The 19,708-nt window shown below is 34.8% G+C and overlaps 1 protein-coding gene across 2 annotated transcripts; it reads right to left on the bottom strand.

The window, feature by feature from the left end:
• Window positions 1-1,386: 1,386 nt before the first annotated feature.
• On the bottom strand, window positions 1,387-19,216 carry NOXY38 (tetratricopeptide repeat (TPR)-containing protein). 2 transcript variants are annotated; one of them, XM_016314372.3, is made up of 29 exons: window positions 18,986-19,216; window positions 18,258-18,517; window positions 17,134-17,195; window positions 16,514-16,703; window positions 16,292-16,432; window positions 16,036-16,192; window positions 15,512-15,705; window positions 15,330-15,431; window positions 13,060-13,195; window positions 12,815-12,943; window positions 12,209-12,596; window positions 11,519-11,623; window positions 11,154-11,272; window positions 10,727-10,835; window positions 10,550-10,648; window positions 9,691-9,846; window positions 9,385-9,555; window positions 9,166-9,252; window positions 7,817-7,951; window positions 7,461-7,610; window positions 7,158-7,226; window positions 6,533-6,691; window positions 5,612-5,668; window positions 5,490-5,530; window positions 4,690-4,809; window positions 2,848-3,157; window positions 2,667-2,774; window positions 2,445-2,516; window positions 1,387-2,189 (listed from the first exon to the last, which is right to left on the bottom strand). In XM_016314372.3, exons 2-29 carry the CDS (start codon window positions 18,493-18,495, stop codon window positions 1,731-1,733), a joined length of 4,263 nt encoding a protein of 1,420 aa, XP_016169858.1. In that variant the 5' UTR covers window positions 18,496-18,517; window positions 18,986-19,216; the 3' UTR covers window positions 1,387-1,730. The 2 variants fall into 2 exon arrangements, with proteins under 2 accessions (XP_016169858.1, XP_016169857.1); XM_016314371.3 differs by having other exon boundaries at window positions 18,258-18,505.
• Window positions 19,217-19,708: the final 492 nt, after the last annotated feature.

The following is a 19,708-nucleotide window of genomic DNA, read 5'->3' as shown; positions in this document are numbered from 1 at the left end:
AATACTCTCTAGACCTGTTTTGCTCCCTTTGCTGACTTTGGCATCGGAGTGTCTTTGCAGGTACCACCCCCCTCACCTCTCACGAACAGGTCAGACGGAGCCCGTGGATTGTCAATCCATCTACAGGCCTCCTTTCTCATACGTTTGGGCCAACCAATACCGTCCAGCCCATTAATCTCCGGTTACCCATCGTAACACCAGTAAAAATCATATAAAAAACAAATTTTGGTTTGTTGCAGCACAGAAATATTTAAGCATAGTACAAAAATTCACATATATGGGACAAAAATCATAATCATTTACAAACCAGAATCATCGAACAATATTAATTGGTCATAGAACAACTCAACTAACGAAAACTAATATCATCATAAATAACTAGAATTTAGAACAAAAGAACAAAAATATATACAAATAGCACAAAAAAATTGAACATAGAACAACAATACAAGTAATCGAATCTAATACCCTAATAGATCACATTAATTTGTCAGAATTATTAAAAAGTCATTTGTACTTCTTTGATTACGTTCAATGCTGAAGAAACATCCAATTTTCACAATAATTTAACTCATCTAAACTACGATTTTCCATTATCATTGAAGATTTGCATATTTAATGAAAACTCAAATACGATTTCACAAGAATTGCATTATAGATTGAAAAAATTCTAAATAGAATGCATCAAAAATGCAGCACAATACAGTGGAAAATAAATAAAAAAGGAAGAACGAGGTGTCGAGAGTAAGCCGTTATTCGTTAAAAGAAAGAGAATAAACGTAATAAGAGAGAGTGGCACATGAGTAAGTTTTTATTTTTAACAATTTAGTTGGTAAAAAGACTTGGACGTCTAGCATTTTTAAAATGATAAACATAAAACCAAAATAAAAATCTAATGCTTTTGCTAAAAAAAATTGACTCAAATCTTATACTTGAATTTGAAATGATCATTTGTCTCATGTAATATGCACAATATTTACTGCCAATTTATAATTATCACCCTCTTGATTAAAATTAAATTGTATTAATATATCAAATGTAACAAAAATTGATATATTTGGAAAGATAAGAGACTCGAACCCGCAACCTCTTAATTGAGTATGGAAAGTCTATGCCATTTAGTGGATAAAAGGATATTTACAACATCCAAAATGTTAGATGTATACAAATAATCAACCAAATTAATCACTATGTATTTATGTCTAAATACATATTTTTTATGATATTTTAAATATATATTTTTTTATTTTCACATATATTCTATATAAATAATTTGATAACTAATTTTTGTTGCACATGTACCATGATTTTACAATTTCCCAAGGGCATAAACATTTCCCAAGATATTGTTTTTCCACAGATTCCGCCATCAAAATCTTCTACAAATTTTGTATTATGCACTGAATTTGTCTAACTTCTATTGACAACCAAATTTGGTTACAAATACAAGAAATTTCATCAAAATGAAACAATTATTACCCTATATATGCCAATCGTTTAGTTTACTAGAAAATTCTCATTAAATAATCAGATGAAAAAGGAGGAAAAAAAATTGTGCTGATATCAGAAGCACCTCACCTTCATTCACCTATCTCCATGGATGCCTTATACGGAGCCCATATGAAAAAGGGAGTGAAAACACAGGAAAAAAAGGTTACTAGTCAACCCAAGCAGCTCAAAAAGAATTTCTAATCTCGAAACAAGGGAAAGCTTATATATGTTACAAAATTTCAAGCGCCAGCCTTTGGTTTTGGCTTTTGTTTCTTGGCATCCAATGATGACAACCCCTTGCCTAATCCAACAGGGGCTTCTGGCTTAGGCAGTGACTGGTCTTTCTTGCCATCCAGTGCATCGGTTGAAGGAACATCATTTGTTTCATTTGCTCCCTCTGCGTTACCGCTTGCCCCGCTATCCGGGGTCATGCCTGAATTTATAATGTTCATAAGTTGGGTAAGGGGTGGCATGGCTTGCACTGGCACACCATGTGGTCGTAATAGCAAACCCTTTGCTGCAGCCTTCTTCCTGACTTCTGCAGCTGCACGCGCAGCCCTTTCATCGATTCCCCTTCCTCTTGGGAGACCCTCACCCATTACTGCAGCATTTAGGGACTTGTTGGCAGAGGCACCTGAACTTCCAGATCCTCCAGCAACAGCAGCAGCTTGGAATGCATGTAGCAAATCAGGGTGCGCCTGTCATTATAATCCCGATTGTCAGGAGAAAAAAAAAAAGCAATGCATTTTGTCTTGAAGAGATAAAAGTTCTATGATATGAATCCACAACATTAAACTCAAATTTATAAGTAACAGAAGGAAAAGCCAACGAAATGGAAGAGATGAGTGTAACCTTTTCGACAAGGTTGTTCCCTCATTACTAAACAACCAAAATGCATGCTACTCAAGGTTGGTTGCAAAAAGTCTATGCTATATAGAAAGAACACGTGGTACCTTTAAGATATCAAGAGCTTTCTGAGCTGAAGCTGCATTCAGAGCTTGACCCTTCTGCTTTTGGGCATTTGTCTGTCAGAATAAGTCACAAGTGAATCATAAAGAGAATGAAGTGATACTTGAGATTTGAGAAACAAATTCTTTAGGTAAGAACTACGAGTAAAGTGATATTATACGGAAATATAAAAGTTCTCAGCCAATTGGAGAACAAATATTTTGTACCTGAAGTTCACGCATCTTGAATGTGTTCATCCAGTTTTGTGAGTCACGCGTCCTTGAATCGTCTTCACCAAGTTGTTTGACAAGTATATCGTATGTTCTCTTCTCATGCTGTAAACCAAATGCGCAAATCAGTTAACCACCTACTGTTACCAACAGAAACCAACTTTGAGGCTATACATACCTGGTGAGAAAGCTTGAAAGCACCCATACAATTAAATGCAATGGCAAGAGCATGATAACAAACTGCAGTTTGAATATGTTCTTCACCAAGAAGCCTCTCATTTTTCTTCAATGCTTCTTGCAGATATCGAAGAGCTGTGTTCATCTTTCCTATGTCCTGATACATCATTGCAACATTGATAAAAGTAGCTGCAACATCTGGATGATCTGGCCCTGATGACAAACTTAATAACAGCAAGGCTCGGGACATATGGCGGAGAGCAAGTTCTGTCTGGTTAAGTCCATGATAGAAGAGAGCCATATTACCATAACTGCAACAACAATCACCGATCAAAAATGTCCTAGATCGTGTTTTATAATACATATATTCGTGTTTGGAAAATGAGAGCACACCTTGAACCAACATGAGAAGATATTTAAGGTTTTAAGATCCAACTAACATTTATTTAATCTTGATGCACTGTAATTGTCCAAGATTTTTACATAGATACCCAACCTTGTATCTCCATGTAATTAAAAGTGTTCCTATATTGCCATATTAACAAAACAATGAACAAACTGTCCAATAATGTGCGATATACCACCCCCCCTCCCCCCCCCCCCCCCCCAAAAAAAATACACATGACCAAACACTCCTAAAATAAAATAAAAAATAATAATAATAAAAAAAAAACGATCCAGCATTAGGAAGTTATCAATATCCTACTAGGCACGACCAGCAACATGGATATTATATATATCTAAAGTAAGCACATTTGTGTTTATATCTTTCTTGATCACCTCATGCAGAGTCTTCTTAGGTTTACCTTTGCACCTAACCATGGGTTTATCCCCCATCCGATCTACCCTTTTGGCCAAATGCTCTATTACTCTTCTCCTCTCATGTTCAAACCTCCTAAAATGAGATTTCACCATCTTTTCCACAATAAGAAATGCTCTAATTTTTTTCCTCTCTTGACCTGATTTCTTATTATGTCCATAACAGTATAACCACTTACTCAGAAACATCCTCATCTCACACTAAGCTTAAGCTCATGCTCCCCATTTACCACCTAGCACTCCATTCCATACAATATAACTTGTCTAATGAAATTAACCGTTTATTGTATATGAAGCCTGAATCACTCCTCCACTTTGAGCAACCCACTTAAATCCTATGGTTTACATCATTCTCTATTTCTCCATTATTTTGAATAACATAACCAAAATATTTAAATCTCTTAAATTTCCCTCTTCCTTACTAAACTTACACTCCATATACTTTTGTCTTATTGCGATTTATGCGTAAACCATGTATTTCCAAAACATGTCAGATCCAACTTCTCATCTAAATCTTCCTTTGATTTACCTAAATGGACAATATCATCGGGCAAAAACACACCAAACTCACATAAAAGAGGAGGGTTGTGAATCCCAATCACATGGAAACTATAGAGCAAAATACATGAACACCTATAATAAAAAGATAACTGTCTCGTCCTCTTCTGTACATTCTCTTTAATTGAAGTCTTTTTCTATATAAAAATAAAAAATATTTTAATTATAATAAATGGTCAAATATATGAAATAAAAACAAGGTGAACAATTTTAACCATTACAATTTTTTTTGTTGTGGGGAACGGGAGAGAGAAAGGGGGGGGGGGGGGGTTGGCAGTTTAGACGCTTGTCTTTTAACTTTCAATTTTTGAAATGTAAAAGGGTTTGTTTTTGGGGGGGGGGGGGGATTCTTTTGGTAATTTCAATTAGTTAAATAATGTAAAAATACAAGGACAGAAAAAATACAGAAATAGTAAAACATTATACTGATTATTGATTAACCAAAAAGATTGAGAGCAGGGAATACCTGTGTGCAGTATCGGGATGATCCAAACCAAGACAACGTTCATTTATTATTAGTTCTTTATGCTGTTGCATTATAGCCCCAGCCATGTCTCCAGCATGATATAAAACCATGGCAAGATACCTGAAATTCAATAATTTAATTGAGAAAATTCACTAGATGTATGTGCTTCAACAAAAATTTGAACCTATAAATGGAAGATCCAAAGTTTGCTATAAGTCTTAAACTTTACAAGGCATCAACAACAAAAAATAACGTGTTGGGCAATCTTACAATACAACATGTGAGAAATATGGAAAAGGCGCAAAAGAAGGGTTTAAAGAAGGGTTTAAAGCTATAACTAATATCCAAAGACAGGGAGAGCAGTGTGTTAGGAAAGAATTGACAGTGTGTGGGAAATATAAACGTTGAGGGAAGAATGATAGAGGTAAGTAATTTCTGAACGAGATTTTGCGAGAGACGTAACAGATCTCTCGAAGAAACTGTGCCTGTTTTTCTTCTATCCGATTTTGAGTTTTATCTTATCACATAATGGCTTCCTAGGCATTGATTCTTCAGTCCTCACTGATATCAGTTACTACTTACTAGAGGAGTTCTTGGAGGAAATTAAGTATAATATTACACTTTATTATCAGATTCATTTCAACATGAGAATAATTATATGTCCATATCTCAGTTTACCCTTGCAAGAAATGAAGAATTGAAGATTGTGGTTATTATCTCAAATATACCTTTGCAAGAACTGCCATTAAAATAAAGAATTTTTAAGAACATGCAAACCCACTAGAAATAAATAGACATACCGACAGCAGTTGGCAACCACACGATGCATAGGGCCAGTAACCTGCAGTGCATTTAAGGAAATTTCTTTTATGCACAAAATAATTCCGAGAGGAGTCAAAAAAAGAAAATGGAAATTTCATGCCTGTTGTAGAATTGAGAATGCCTCTGAAAATGATGTGTAGGCTTCACTGAGCATGCCCTGCATCAGAGGAAAAATCAAACAACAGTTCATTTTTGTTGGAAAAAACTCAGCCTCGGGGCTCTTTTATGGTGCATTGGGGCAGGGTGGGGGGGAGAGGGAGGAGGGACCAATATATTGAAGTAAAACTAAATTATTTTACAGTAACAAACATGCCCAAAGATTTAAAGCTTAATCATGAGGATACAAGCTAAAGAAGAAAGCTATCTATTAAAAATATCTGGGTTTATGGGACCACTGGTTTTGATTGGATTAACACTAATTACACGTTCTAAAATTTGCAAAATGTGTGGTTTGGAATGTTCCACAGTGAGATCTCTGTGAATTAGTCGAGTTGGATATCTGTAACAAATTGAGGATTAACCCTATAAACCCACATCAGTTTCTACTCACGTAATTTCAGAGGTTTTGGATCATGTAAAGAAGCAAAGATTTTGAAGAAATCCAGGGCTTTTGTAGTGCCTTTGTGTATTAGGTTGGAAGGTACTCCAGGGTTTCAATGATGCTTTTTTCTATCGATTTTATTTGGGACGGATTATCCTTTGTGGATTTCTTTTGGTGCTCAGCACATTGTCTTTTAAATGGGCACTTAGCTGATATTCACAGGGATTCGCATGAACTGCTACATAGTTAAACTTTTTAGATCTTCGTTATATTCTTGGTATCTATGTGAGGATGGCTTATCCTCTTCTGTAAATTCCATCCTTATAGCAACTTCACCCAACAAATAAATTACACCTTCAGCTTAATAAAAGCTATAAGCCTGTAACTTCCTACAAACTACAAAAAATCCCTCAATTGTTAGCTCGCTCCTATGGCTCAAAAGGCATTTATTATATATATTATACAAAGAACGTTAGATACCTCAGCTAATTGAAGCTTTCCTGTTTCTACTAGTTCTTTGGCTTCAGAACAGGTGGGAACTGAATGCTTGACCACTGGACAGAGATCCAAGACATCTGATGTTTGGAAAGGCGTTGCAGAATTAAGATCATATTTACGAGCTGCAACAGATATACCAACCTGAAAACCAAGTATTATTAAGACATGCTGACGCATACTCAAGTAGCAAGTATATAAGCATTAAGATAGAATGGCAAAATGTGACAGTACAGTTCTATTAATTCAACCAATTTATATATATATGACAGCAACAGCAAGCATGCACAGCAGAACTTCAGCAAATACAGAAAGACCGAAATAACTTCACCAAAATATGAAAATAATGTATGTAATAGGAAATCTAATACTATTTTCAGAAAAAATGAAGGAAAAGATATCCTAACATATCATATGCTTCTTTTCGTTAAAGCAGCATCACCAAAGAAGCACAGCTTGAAAGCAAAGATTAAAACAGAAACGAATTCTTCAAAAGCTTCATGGTGTTAGAAGTATTGAAAGATCAGAAATGAATATTCAGCATAAGTTATGTACGGCACTGACAAATTCACCTCTGAATTGAATGAACCATAACTAATTGTACATTTACCTTCTGACAGAAATTACGTAGAACAGAAATTTTCTTTACGCGTGACCTTGCATCCTCTGGCAACTCAAACTGCAACAAATTGAGTTGAAATTACAGTTCAAGTAACAGATATATAGATGTAATGATATGATAAGAAGTAAAGAAACACAGATGTCCTTGTACGCCGCTAAAGAAGAGAGCATATTGATTATATATAGGGTTATAACGGAATGCAGACCTATTATGCAAACACCACATAGAAAACCAATAATAATCCAATGTCATGGTTAACAACTAAATTTTTCGTTAAAAAATAATTGGTACCTCATATTTGACCATTGCGAATTCTCGAATTTCTGACCATAAGGCTTCAGAGCTCATATTCATGTATAAAGGTTGACTCTTCCTCAAAGATGTCCTGCCTTTCCATCGTGCTTGCCCTTTCTTTCCTGTAGATCGATGCCCAGCATGTTCCTGTAAATATAAAATTAAAAGTTAGAAATTAATCCACCAAAAACTTTGTAGTGTATAAGATTTGACAGGAATTTACAGTGATTTGTACATCATATGAAGACAAAAGCAGAGTTCACAAATTAATTAAAGTAATCATGGCTCAAGGAACAGCAAGTTAGGAAAGTTTAGCTCCAGTTATCTTAAAAAGTGAACCATTCTGGACTTGCCTTCTTGGGAGTTTTGGACTGTGCACCATTAGAAGTAACTTTTCCACCGGATGCTTGACAATTTCCAAATAGGCAGTTCAAGAAATGAGATACAGCCAATGCAAGATCATGATCCTCTGTTTCTCTCAACAATTCCTGCGATTAGTACATGATTAGAAGAAATGAAAAAGTCATGAAATCTCGGAAGCAAAATGTTTAATATCATTTGATTATCAGTGAATCTGAATTAGGTGAAATGATTTCTAAAATACAGCTTAATGCGAGCAATATGACCAACATATTACATATTAGTATCAAATAAAGTCTATCACATTTCTCGTGGACTGGAATTCATGAAACAAAATCAAGGGTCATCTGCAGACCCTTATAAGAAAAATGATATAACTTAGGACAGGCCAACCCTGACATCTAAAAAGTAGTAGTAGAACAAATAAGGGTACAATTGGTTTATGAAAAACATTTACTACTTTTTGCCACTTATTTTCAATTTCATATTTTCCGATTTTAGAAAATGTTCTATAAAAATATATTCTGTTCAGATATAGAAAAAAGTGAAGATATTTGGTTTCAATTTTCAAGATGCAGTAGTTGAATCATAATTGTGTGCGACACAACAGCAAAGCGCACTAGTTGTAAGCACATTAGGCTGGGTTTAACTTGCAGCAAACAAATTTAATTCTCTTATTATATTGGAGAGTCAGAGCAAGCAGCATTGAATTTTTTGGGAAAAGAAAATGACTGAACTAATCTATGAGTAAACGAATACAGGAGCCTTGCAAAGAAAAAAGTGAATTAATTCGTGTTTCATGGCATTTACCAACAAACCATTACATACGCTCCGGAATATTTCAAAAGAAACACTGAATATATCAAATCCGAATTTTTGAAACTTACATATTTAGAAAACATTCTTTATAATATTGTTTTCTTCCACATCTATCCAAAGTATATTTTCACCTTTCTGTAGATCATTAGTATATTTCTAGACTAGTTTCTCTTCATTCAGGAAAATGACTCATTTGACTGAATGAAAATAGAAAATAATGAAACCAAACAGTCGCCAACATTTTCTGACTCAAATTGTGTTGAATTAGGAAGCACTTTGGAACTATGAATAATTTTTGGCAACCCTAGCTATGAAGCAGTCACAACCTATACAGATTCACAGTACATCTAGATATAGTCGAGACCAGAACCCCCCCGGGGGCGGGGGTTACTAATTCAAAATCAGACTGTTCAGTTCAAACATGAATTGCAAGATCAATGACTGTTCCCAACTTATTAAAATCAAAACCGAAAGTAGAAAAAAACAGGTACCAAAATGCTGAAGCTCAAAATTGTTTTTTTACCTTGATAACATGCTTTGCAGATCTCACAACAATTTCATTATTACAAAGATCCCATAGATGAGGCAGATGTTTAGTACCTCCAGCCACCTTTCACGAAAAAAAGTAACATATGAATTATCAAATGACAAATTAAACATCTATCAGGAAAACCACAAAAAAGAAATGGCACTTGATCCATAGGATCAACTAAACTTTTAGAGCAATATTGACCAAGCTTACTTTGCCAATATAGCGAACATTAATTCCATGAGCATGGAGTGCTTCGGTTAATGTCTGGCCATCCATAGGTGAAACTTCAAGTGTGCATAGATCTTGTACAAACTTAGGAAGCACAACATCAGTAAGATATAGACTAACTTTCCTCACATTATCCTCATCAGCTGCTATTTCCTGAAGAATACGAACAAATACACATAAATAAAGTAAATGCTACAGGATATCAATAAAATTCTCACATGGAAAGAACATCCAGGCTACATGGAGATAAATGGGCACAGATAAACAAGAGGAGATCTGAAAAAAGACCTCAGGTTCCCCAGCCAATTTGAATTCAGTGAAGACGTTAGGATTAAAAACAATTTCCTCGCGACAATCTGAAGCTTCATCAGATGCCGAAACAAGCTCTTTGGCATCCCCCGTTTTCTCTTCCTTAGTCACTGTTTTCTCTTCCTTTGTTATGTCCTGCAGAAACAATCAAAGCAAATAACCACAGTTGATACATGCTTTATTGGAGGAGCATAATCAGCATGAAAATATCATTAATCCCCACAAACCTTAGAGTAACTAATGAAATCATTTGACATGATACTGAGTTGCAATAACAGAATATTGTTATCACCAATGTTTCAGAATGTTCAACTGGTCAACCAATCATATATATAAAACATGACCAGTTTTCTACAAATGCAAGGTCAAAGGGATCATATTGTCAAGATAACCATTTTTTATTAAAAATGAAAATGAAGTAAACAAGAAGCATCAAATTAATGCTTATGGTTTTCCATTCCAGCATTAAGCCTTTCTGCTAGAAACATAATTCAATGGTCAATTAAATACTCAAGTTGTCATGTATATTAATTATACTTTAGTTCCACAGAAGCTAAAAATAAAAACTGTAGGCCACCATGCAGTAGTGTTCAAACAAGTGCAGAAATCACAAAATGATATGCTCACTAGATGAAGTTGAAACAAGTAGCTTCTTTTCGAAAGAGTTGAAAATGATTAATTCACAAGGTCATAATGGATAAGATACCTTAAAAACAAAATACATTGCATATCAGACAATTAAAGAATACAGAAAAGAAGAGCCAATATTTCCTTAAATGCAGGAAGGGATGAAGAAACAAACAAAGTTAAGGATGATTATTTACAGTACAATACTTACCGCTTTGTCAGCTTCAGCAGCATTTTCAGAATCTGCAGCCATGTTAGAAGCCTCTTGAGAAGTTGTCTCCTTAGATTTTGATGTCTCCACTGCTTGGGCCTATTGACACAGAGTGTTCTGTCAAACTGTGTATTCATAACAAATCCTGAAGTGGTGTTGTCAGAATATTTCGCTTACCTGGCAATAGGCAGTAATTAATTCTGGTCTCAAGATACAAAATCGAGAACCAGGTCCAGTATAGTTTGCATCCCGAGGAGTCACCCTCAACAAATCAAGAAGATAATGCCTGATTTGGTTACAGAATTTACAAAATGAGATCAGAATCAGGGTAAGAACGTTGTGCAATAGACAATAGATAACATAAATGCGAGTTGTGAACATGTGATCAATTAAACTAGAACACTATAATCAATAATTTAATGTCAGAATTCAATAACACTTTTAAACAATAAATCTCATTCAAATAAATATATCCACAATATTCAAACCAAAATCTTCACTGTGGTACGAAAGCACCCCTATACTATAATGCATATACAATTACGCAGAAAGGAGGTAATCAACAGTGTACAGACTGTAAAATAACAATAACTCGAGCAACTACCGGTCATCGCCACCAACAATTCCCTTGCATTCCACAGGCGCAGCTAATTTGAAAGCATTTCCAGATCCATCAAGGACCGAATGTTCCTTCAAATGAAGGCGTTTGGCTGCATCTGCAACCTAATATAAGAAAAGCTAAGTTACAAGAGGTGGTACAGAAGGAAAAATAGTATATGGTTACAATTTATAGATAAAAGTATAGTATAATACAAGTTAAAGCTGTTATTTTCGGCTTAAACAAATATTCTTACAATAAGTATTACCCCGGAGTAGGAGGCATGGTCACTCACATGGTTCTAGACAGTAACACTTAAAACTTAAAGTTGACAGCCTCGTTAAATTAAATTAAAGTTCCACCTTCCTTACCTTAGAATGAAATTCTTCATTCCAGCAAATTTTCTTTCCATTGTCAACAGAGCCATACAAGAGAGAGTCTGACTTGTCCCCTTGAAGAATGCCTGGTAAAACACTCTGCAGCACAATATATAATTTCACAATCACAACACAATTTAAATTATGAACAATGATTTATCTATTTCAAATTAAAAGGACAAAGAAGCTGACTTCAAGTCCAAAATCCATCAAATATCTCTGGAAAAGTTGAACAATTTAACGAGTTCACTTAATTAGGTGTGTATTGGCCATTCTTTTAAGAAAATAAAAGACAGTATTATTTGAGAAATTGAAGCATATAGATTATATCAGGAACTCCAAAAACATTTATCAATTTATTCTTAAACCAATCCACTATTTCACCTACGAGGGTAACACATTCAGCTTAGAAGTATTCTAACCTTCATATTGGTTTCTCAATACTAATAGCAGTCATATTGAGATGTTACAAACATCTATGCTACAACAGGTAACAAGACGTCACTGATGCAATGGAGCATGGGGACTTTTAAAAAAAATACAGAAGAAACTGAACATAAATTCATATATCCATATATTCAATATAAATTAATGTCTTGTCATGCTTATAACCTCTGACAATTCATCATAATTTCAAAGAACGGATAAAGTTATCAATAGGCCAGTTTGTGCTTCACTACACACCTGAGCAACCACTCTATGGCCCCTGTAGTCAATTATAGCCATAGCAAGATTATACAGCCCAGGGACATCAGCTTCCTGGTAAGCCTTGGTCCCTTTCAAATCATTGTTTGCAGAAGCATATGTTGCCTGTTCGCTCTCAGCCAACTGAGTTTCAGTTGAACCATCGGCAGTGATTTCTGTGCCATTAACAAGTTCTTCTGAAACTGAACCATCATCTTTCCCCCCATTGGGAACCTGACGACTTTCTCCAAGAGGTGGATTATAAGACGATTTATCAGAACTTTGCACAGTGCCACATGCTTTCAAACTAGCATCTACATGTTTCTTTGACAGCTTCTCAAGGTCAGCATCAACAGCAAAACTGAAGAATATGTTGTTGTGCACATACCTATTAATAAAAATAACCTTGATTAGCTGAATATTTTCCAAGTTCCAGGTACAAAGCAACCTATTCTGTGGAGAAAGGTGCAACATGAGAGATAATAAAAAGTCATACAAACTACAACACCAAGATTCTGGACAATGCAGGAGAAACCAAGATACTTAGGAAATGAAGTATATCTGTAGCAAATAGCTCAAGCTTCAGAACAGTTATAGAACACTAACATGTGAAAGCATTCTGGATCGGTTGGGTTTATTGGGGGAATGCAGCCACTGATCACTCCAACAGCACCATTGATGGCTGCATCAACAAAGTCTGATGTCACTTTATAAAGTGCCCGATCCCGTAATATCCTGCAGTAATGGGAAAATCATCCAAGAAACAAGGATAACGGATGATTATGTCATTCTCAACATAAAACATGCAGAACTCTAAAGGTTTCAATTTATGAATTTGAAAATAATGGTACCTCTCCTGTGGAGTTGTATGAGGAAATTCTCTACAAGATTGCAATTCCTCATTCCAGTCTCTTTGCATACCAATTGGCTCACTGCCATACAAAAGAGTCAAGGCATTCTCAGCTCTAGCTGCGTCACGTCTGTGATCTGAAAGCAAAGAAAATGACATTGCAAATATATCAAGCCGGCATCAGAATTTTTATTCACACCTGAGTCAATACAAGAGATGTCTAAACAAAAGGAAATAAAAAGAAAATACATTAAGATATCTTCCATAAATTTCTAGAAGAGAAGAAAAGAGGTATCGCTCAAGATGCAAATAAGCTTAATAAGTTCCTGTCATTCTGAAGATGAATCCAATTTATATACAGAAACACAATTAGCATCAATTATTATTACAATAACTCAAAGCATGCTGATTTTCTCAATCATCCTTCATTATCACTTAAGTTTCGAATCCATAATGAATTACAGAGATTGACCATCAGAGGCTACCAGAATAGGATAAAAAATTGATTCCTTTTGCTGTTCCGATTTAATTTAATGACTGAAATGTTGCAAAGATCTATGTGTCAGACTACTGAAGTATGTACTGAAAAGCAGTTGCGTCGTATTGAGAAAAATAATAACGGTTTGCGAATGAATGCCCTAACAAGTAACAACACTGTTTAAAGGCTCAAAGTGGAAGTTTTATTATTTTAGAAAAAGAAGTAAAAGTTTTATGTATGTTTTGAATGCATCAATAACTTCATTTTCTTTTTCCTTTTTGGCTTCCATATAGAGCGGCCAGGGCACCCATTAGCAAAACCTGATATAATAGAAGAGTCGTTCAATCACATCCGTTTTCTTGGATGACTATTCATGCGATAGTTATTTTTTCTTACATGGTATTACATAATTGGATCCACAGGTAACACTACTTCGTGCATCAAAATTAAATTCATAACAAGGGACAAACAAAGATCTCTAAAGTGAGAAAATTGGTAAAATGTAAAGTGAAGGGTCACCATTGGATTTGTAACTTCCATCATATGTGAGTTTCACTATCTTATTTTAAGAATGATTAACTCCTCACTTCCCACTTTACTAATCTCCTCACTTTAGAAGAGTTTGATCCAATAAAAAGTGGCTTCTATGATGCCTAGTAATATGGTGCCTATGGTGCCAAAGATCGCACTTTTTTACTATTTTAAGTTGAGAAAGGCTAGAGGGCCATCATAATTTACTGTTTTTTGCCACCAGTTAGTCATCAACGTTTAAAAGTGTGGGCTAAAAGTATGTTGTTGAATTACTAGACTAAAAGAATTGAGTTGATGGCTAAAAGTAATGGCCAAAAACAATAAATTCTAATAGCCTTTGAGCATTTCTCTTTTACGTATATGCAACACTTTTGAATTTGATCATACTTTTTTTTATATTTGTTCTTTCTTTTTCTTTTTTTCAAAATTCATTATTTGGTTCTGCTTCCAAAATTTCAGAACAATAATTTTTAAATAACTGCTCAATTTCATTAGTTAATGATTTAAATTTTCTTCTATTTTTTCTTTATCCTTTTTATAACATGTATGCATTAATATTTCTTTAAGTAAACAAACTATGGTATTTAGTTGAGAATCAAGTGTATGGTTACAATATAGAAATTACTATTATGATGACAATCTTTTTAAGTTCCACAAGAAAAATAGTTTCTTTAAGGGTCTTGAGTTCATTAAATAAAACATATTGTATAAAATCATTTTGTATTGATTTTAAAAATTCTATGTCATTAGAACTAACATTAGGTAAAATCATAATTTTTTGATTAATTATTTGAGATAACTTGATAATTTCTTCTTTAAACTTTTGAAGCCTAATAGGTGATATGGTAATGTTATTTCTTATCATTTTTGCTACACTTTTCAAGTAATAGCCACCATAGGCACCATAATAATAGCATCATAGATTCCAAGTCTTCAAAATTTCCACGGGCACTTATTCTTGGTCTTCATAACATATCAAAAAATGTCCATACATTCATAGAGAAAAATATCAAGGGATATTATATCCCACAACTTGCTAAAGACCTTGCTTGCATCTCAAAATGCATGAAAACCAACTAGCCAACAGGACCCAGTTTTAGATGTGATAAAATAAAGACTCTTCACTTAACAATTTTCTCTCCAAACCAACAGATGGGGGAGAATATATCAACTATCACTAAAGAAGAGGGATGACTATTACAACCATAGAAAGAATTGAAAAGATAATACTGATAAAACAAATAGCTAGAGCAAGCGCTTACCAGGAACGGGATACGGCCCAAGCCACGAATTAGGCGGCAACAAAGATTGCACATTTTCAAAAGGATGGGCAGCAGCTCTACCGTCCAATATTTCCCGGAAAGCTTTAAAAAAATAAAAATAAAATGGTTATCAGTTTAGCTTGCCAAAACAAATTAGAGAAACTTTAAGTACACTTTACTACCTTTCTTGAACTTGGAACTAATCTTCTGTAAGAGTACGACAAGAGTTGTTGCTTCAAAAGTGGCCTTACTTGGCCTTGGATCAAGAGAGTTTGCTGAGCTTGAATTGACATAGAAAAGTTTTGTACTCCCAGTAATACAAAATTTATTACCCTCAAGAGTTACCACATCTAAGTAAATCAAATCTCCGACAAGCCTGCGCATAGCAAAACAGCCATTTTAAAAAGCATATAAAATAAGGTGCATGCTATGGTGCCTATGCTATAGTGGCAATGGTGTCTTAAAAGTGTTGCTAAAATTAAAATAACGCTTTTTTAAAATTTAACAACGCATTTTATTTTAAAAAATAAAAAAAAATGCTACCAAAATGTAAAAAAGTGTGACTTCATTTTAACACCACTTCACCATTGCTACCATAATCATAGGCACCATAGACTCCACCATAAAAAATGAGGAAATGAAATGATATTTTGTTGAGAAAAAGCCTATGAAATGATATTAATGAGGAGGATGTTTCTCAAGGTACCTTCTATAGCTCGGAGGGGGGTTAAAGGATGAAAATACTATGCTCTCTACGCATTTAATATCTTTCAATGGGGATGATAGCAAATTCCCCAATGAACCAGAGACATCCTCCATATAACCAAGTCCATCTAGCTCAGGAACCTCAGGTTTCGAAGTATCTAGATACATATGAAGATGCAAAACAGTGTAACTGAATAGGACACAAATTAAACAAACTAATATACCAAATATTACAAAGGGCAAGAGAACTCTCTTACCTCCTGAATTTGCAACTTTATTTTGTGCTATATCATTCTGTAGGGTAAGTGATGTGGATAGTGAAGCATGGACATTAGAAAGCGAAAGCAGCTCTCTAGTTCGGTGAACATGAGCCCTTATAGATCTATCATCATATATCGCTGTAAAGACAAAGTGTTATAGTGCAATGCAATTAAGTCTAAGTATATAATTGCTCCAAGAGTGGAAGTTCGTTGATATACCAGGAACCATTTCCAAGGTGCAATCTCCAGTGGTAATATCAGCTACCTCAGAAATTTCGTTATAATCTTCGAGGTGGTGGGTGGACCCGTCCTTTGTGTGCAGCAGCAAGTCATAGCATGTAATAAAACATGTTTCTGAAGCATCAAGAAGGAACTGTCTAATATCCATAACAGAATCACCTGGATTCAACTGTAAATCAATCGAACTACTTAGACGAAACCTGTTATGGTTATAATAAAATAGAATTGCACCATATAAAAAAAATAAAAAGATAGACTTGCAAAGCTGTAAACTTCATACAATAAATCTTAAAAGTTAAATGATCCGAAAGCAGACTCTTAACTTTTATGCTGACAAGAACCAATTGAGATAATTAGATTAGATCTCGAACAAGATAAATGTTTTGTGAACTCATTTTGTCTTGTATAATAAGCCGACAGACACTCATCTACCCTTAGATCAGGTGTCAAGCCCAACTCATTGGACCCAACACACCACATCCAATAGCAAGAGGTGTGTGCTAGCTCAATGTACTGGACAAAATGAGTACAAACAACACATCTCTTGCACTCAGTAAGACATAATAACAAATAATAGCTTATTGATGAAGCCAACTTACCTGAAGCTCAAGCTTCTCTCCAGTTTGTGCTTTGACTGTAACAGGGTAAAGGTGAAGATCACCTGCACTATCAGGTCAGAAGGATATTAGTTATGAAGTGATCACCAAAAACTAACTGCAGAAAATGTTTCAAATCATGTAAAACACAAAATATTAGAAACAAAGTAATCACCAAATAACTGGGGAAATAAACTCTAGGATCACATAGACATTGCAATCGTGTCTTGTCTAATATAATTATATGAACACAAGAAGAAAGTTTGCAAAAGCCAGATAATTTGACCTTAAATTTTAAACAATAGCTAGAGGGAGAAATAGTACCAGGGGAGTGATTGAAGAGAATAAGAAAAAAGTACAGGATATACCCAAAAGCGGGGAAGTGGAACCAGGAACCAAAAACAAGAAAAGAGAACAATGAAAAGAAAATCAAAGTTGAAAACAGACAGCTACATAAAAGGCATCAGGATGAATTTTAGAACCTAATTTAGTTTGTGGGAAAGGGGCTATTTTAGTCTTACAGGAAAGGGGCTACTATGGTAGCTCTCACAACAAAAATAGTGAGGAAAGAGTGAGTCTTGGCCACTATGCTATACTATGCCGCTATTGACAAACATGAGCTGTAGTTGAAGGAAGAAACATACCACATAAAATGTTAAGGTATATCTATTTTGTAATTAAATACCAACCATATTAACGAAAATGACGCCGCATGTATTTTGGAATACTCAGGTTATGCTTGGAAATATTTTTGGTAGTAAAATTGTGAGTAAAGCATTATATGGAGGTAAAAGGGCCCAGCTATCTTGATGCTAAAATGGGGGGAAAATTTATTTTATGATCCTCGAGTCTTTTATCAGCAAGCATCTTACGGTTTTGCTGATCGAACACCGGAATTTAACATTTTCCAGTTATCCATATGCTTGATTAACTAAATTATAAGGAAAGTAGCTACAAAATAGTCACATTGATTACTGTTTCCTTTTGCTAATGTTAACAGCTTAACGCTGAGGCGCACACTTTTTGGCGCCTCCTACCCTTCAATGCCTTACCATATAAGCCTCCACAAATGAGTTTGCAGTCTTTAATACGAAACATTTCAAAAGTACATCTTTAACTAGGTTCACCTTGCTTTAGTTCGCTTCCATCATTTTCTGCATCATTTTCCTTCACCTCAGGATTGGCATTAGTTGAATCACTGGCAGCAGGAACTTCAGCAGCATCAGCTTTTGCAGATTCTGAAGGACCTTCCACATTATTCTTTGCAGGAACATCAGACTGGGCCGACGGTTCAGCATGATTGGAAGAACTGGAAGCATTATGCGACCCTTTCCTGCCCCTCGTCTTGTTCGATTTTCCAGCCATTTTTTTCTCCCTGTAATGAAATCTAAACAACCATGTCACTAAACCAAGAACCAGTAGAGTAAAGCACATGCAGGGTTATGCTTGGCACATAAACATGTAAATAACCATGACCCAGCTCGAAAATAAAAACATTCAAGGCTTCTCGAGCACCATTTCTAAAGTTCATGAAAAGTCCTATATATACCATTCAAAGCTTCAATGAAATAATAAAGAAAGAAACACAGCGAAATTCAACCAATGCCAGCATCTATCACACAATTCAACAAGTCAACCTTGAGCTCAAGGGCCCAAATATAAAATCAAAAAAAGTTGGGGCATGGACTCAGTAAAAGAAACTGAAATGAACAAAACTGAAACATAGCGCACTCTCATGATTGCTGAGTCCCACAAAAACATACACGAAGTTATCAAACCTTTTTCAAGAAAGAACAGTTGAGGATTTCATTGCCTCTAAAATTCTTAAAGAGCACAAATTGTAAAGCTATATTACCAAAGCTTGAAGCAATTGCAGGTGAGGATTGGATTAGATAAGAAGGAGAAACATCAAGAAGAAGAAGTAAAGGTTGTTTTAAGTTTTAATTTTGAAGCTATTGCTGTCAGAGAAGAGGTTGAGTTGAGGTTGAAATTTTGGAGTCCAGAGGTGTACAGAAGCAGTGGCTGAGAGGCGGCTGTCCGAGAAATAGATATGACAGACAGACACTACTATGCGAGAAAAGGGGGTAAATGTAATAATGATGAACTCTCCAATCATTTGTAACCCATATCTGTTTGGGCTTGGGCCATGTGGCCTTCTCTATTATGTTTTCTTTCAGGTTACCCAAACTATCCAGTCCAAAAGAAATTCATAGCTGATGAATATGGTGTGTTTGGTAACACAAAAGAAAAAAGCACGTTAGAGCTTCTAAGCTTCACTTTTTTGTTTGGCTAATTCTGTTCTCTACAAACGCAGAAGTGATTTGTTCATAAAATCACGTTTACAAGAACCAATAATTTTTAATTTCTCCGTTCCACTAACGTGTTTTTAGTCAATACCTTCAATATTTATTTTTCTTTTACCAACTTTATTCTTTATACATGTTATTGTATTATTTATAAAATTTTTATTATTCCTCTCTGAACTCTTTTTTTTATTATTTATTATTTATATTTTTTATTAATTTTTTATTTGACATTATATTGTGTATTATATTTATTATTATTTTTTTATAATAGA

Source organism: Arachis ipaensis, chromosome B8, assembly GCF_059453495.1.
Source record: "Arachis ipaensis isolate K30076 ecotype BB chromosome B8, ASM5945349v1, whole genome shotgun sequence".
NCBI lineage: Eukaryota > Viridiplantae > Streptophyta > Magnoliopsida > Fabales > Fabaceae > Arachis > Arachis ipaensis.
Note: the sequence above shows the minus strand (reverse complement) of the source record. Positions and strands in the feature narration are given on the sequence as shown.

Bases quoted from the DNA above. Each gene is read 5' to 3' on its own strand.
- NOXY38 (XM_016314372.3), bottom strand. From the start codon at position 18,495: ATGGCTGGAAAATCGAACAAGACGAGGGGCAGGAAAGGGTCGCATAAT. The intron at 7,952-9,165 runs GTAAAAAAACAA...TACTAATCGCAG, and splicing joins CTGCAAAGCATGTTATCAAG to GAATTGTTGAGAGAAACAGA. The intron at 6,692-7,157 runs GTAAATGTACAA...CTTGGTTTTCAG, and splicing joins TACGTAATTTCTGTCAGAAG to GTTGGTATATCTGTTGCAGC.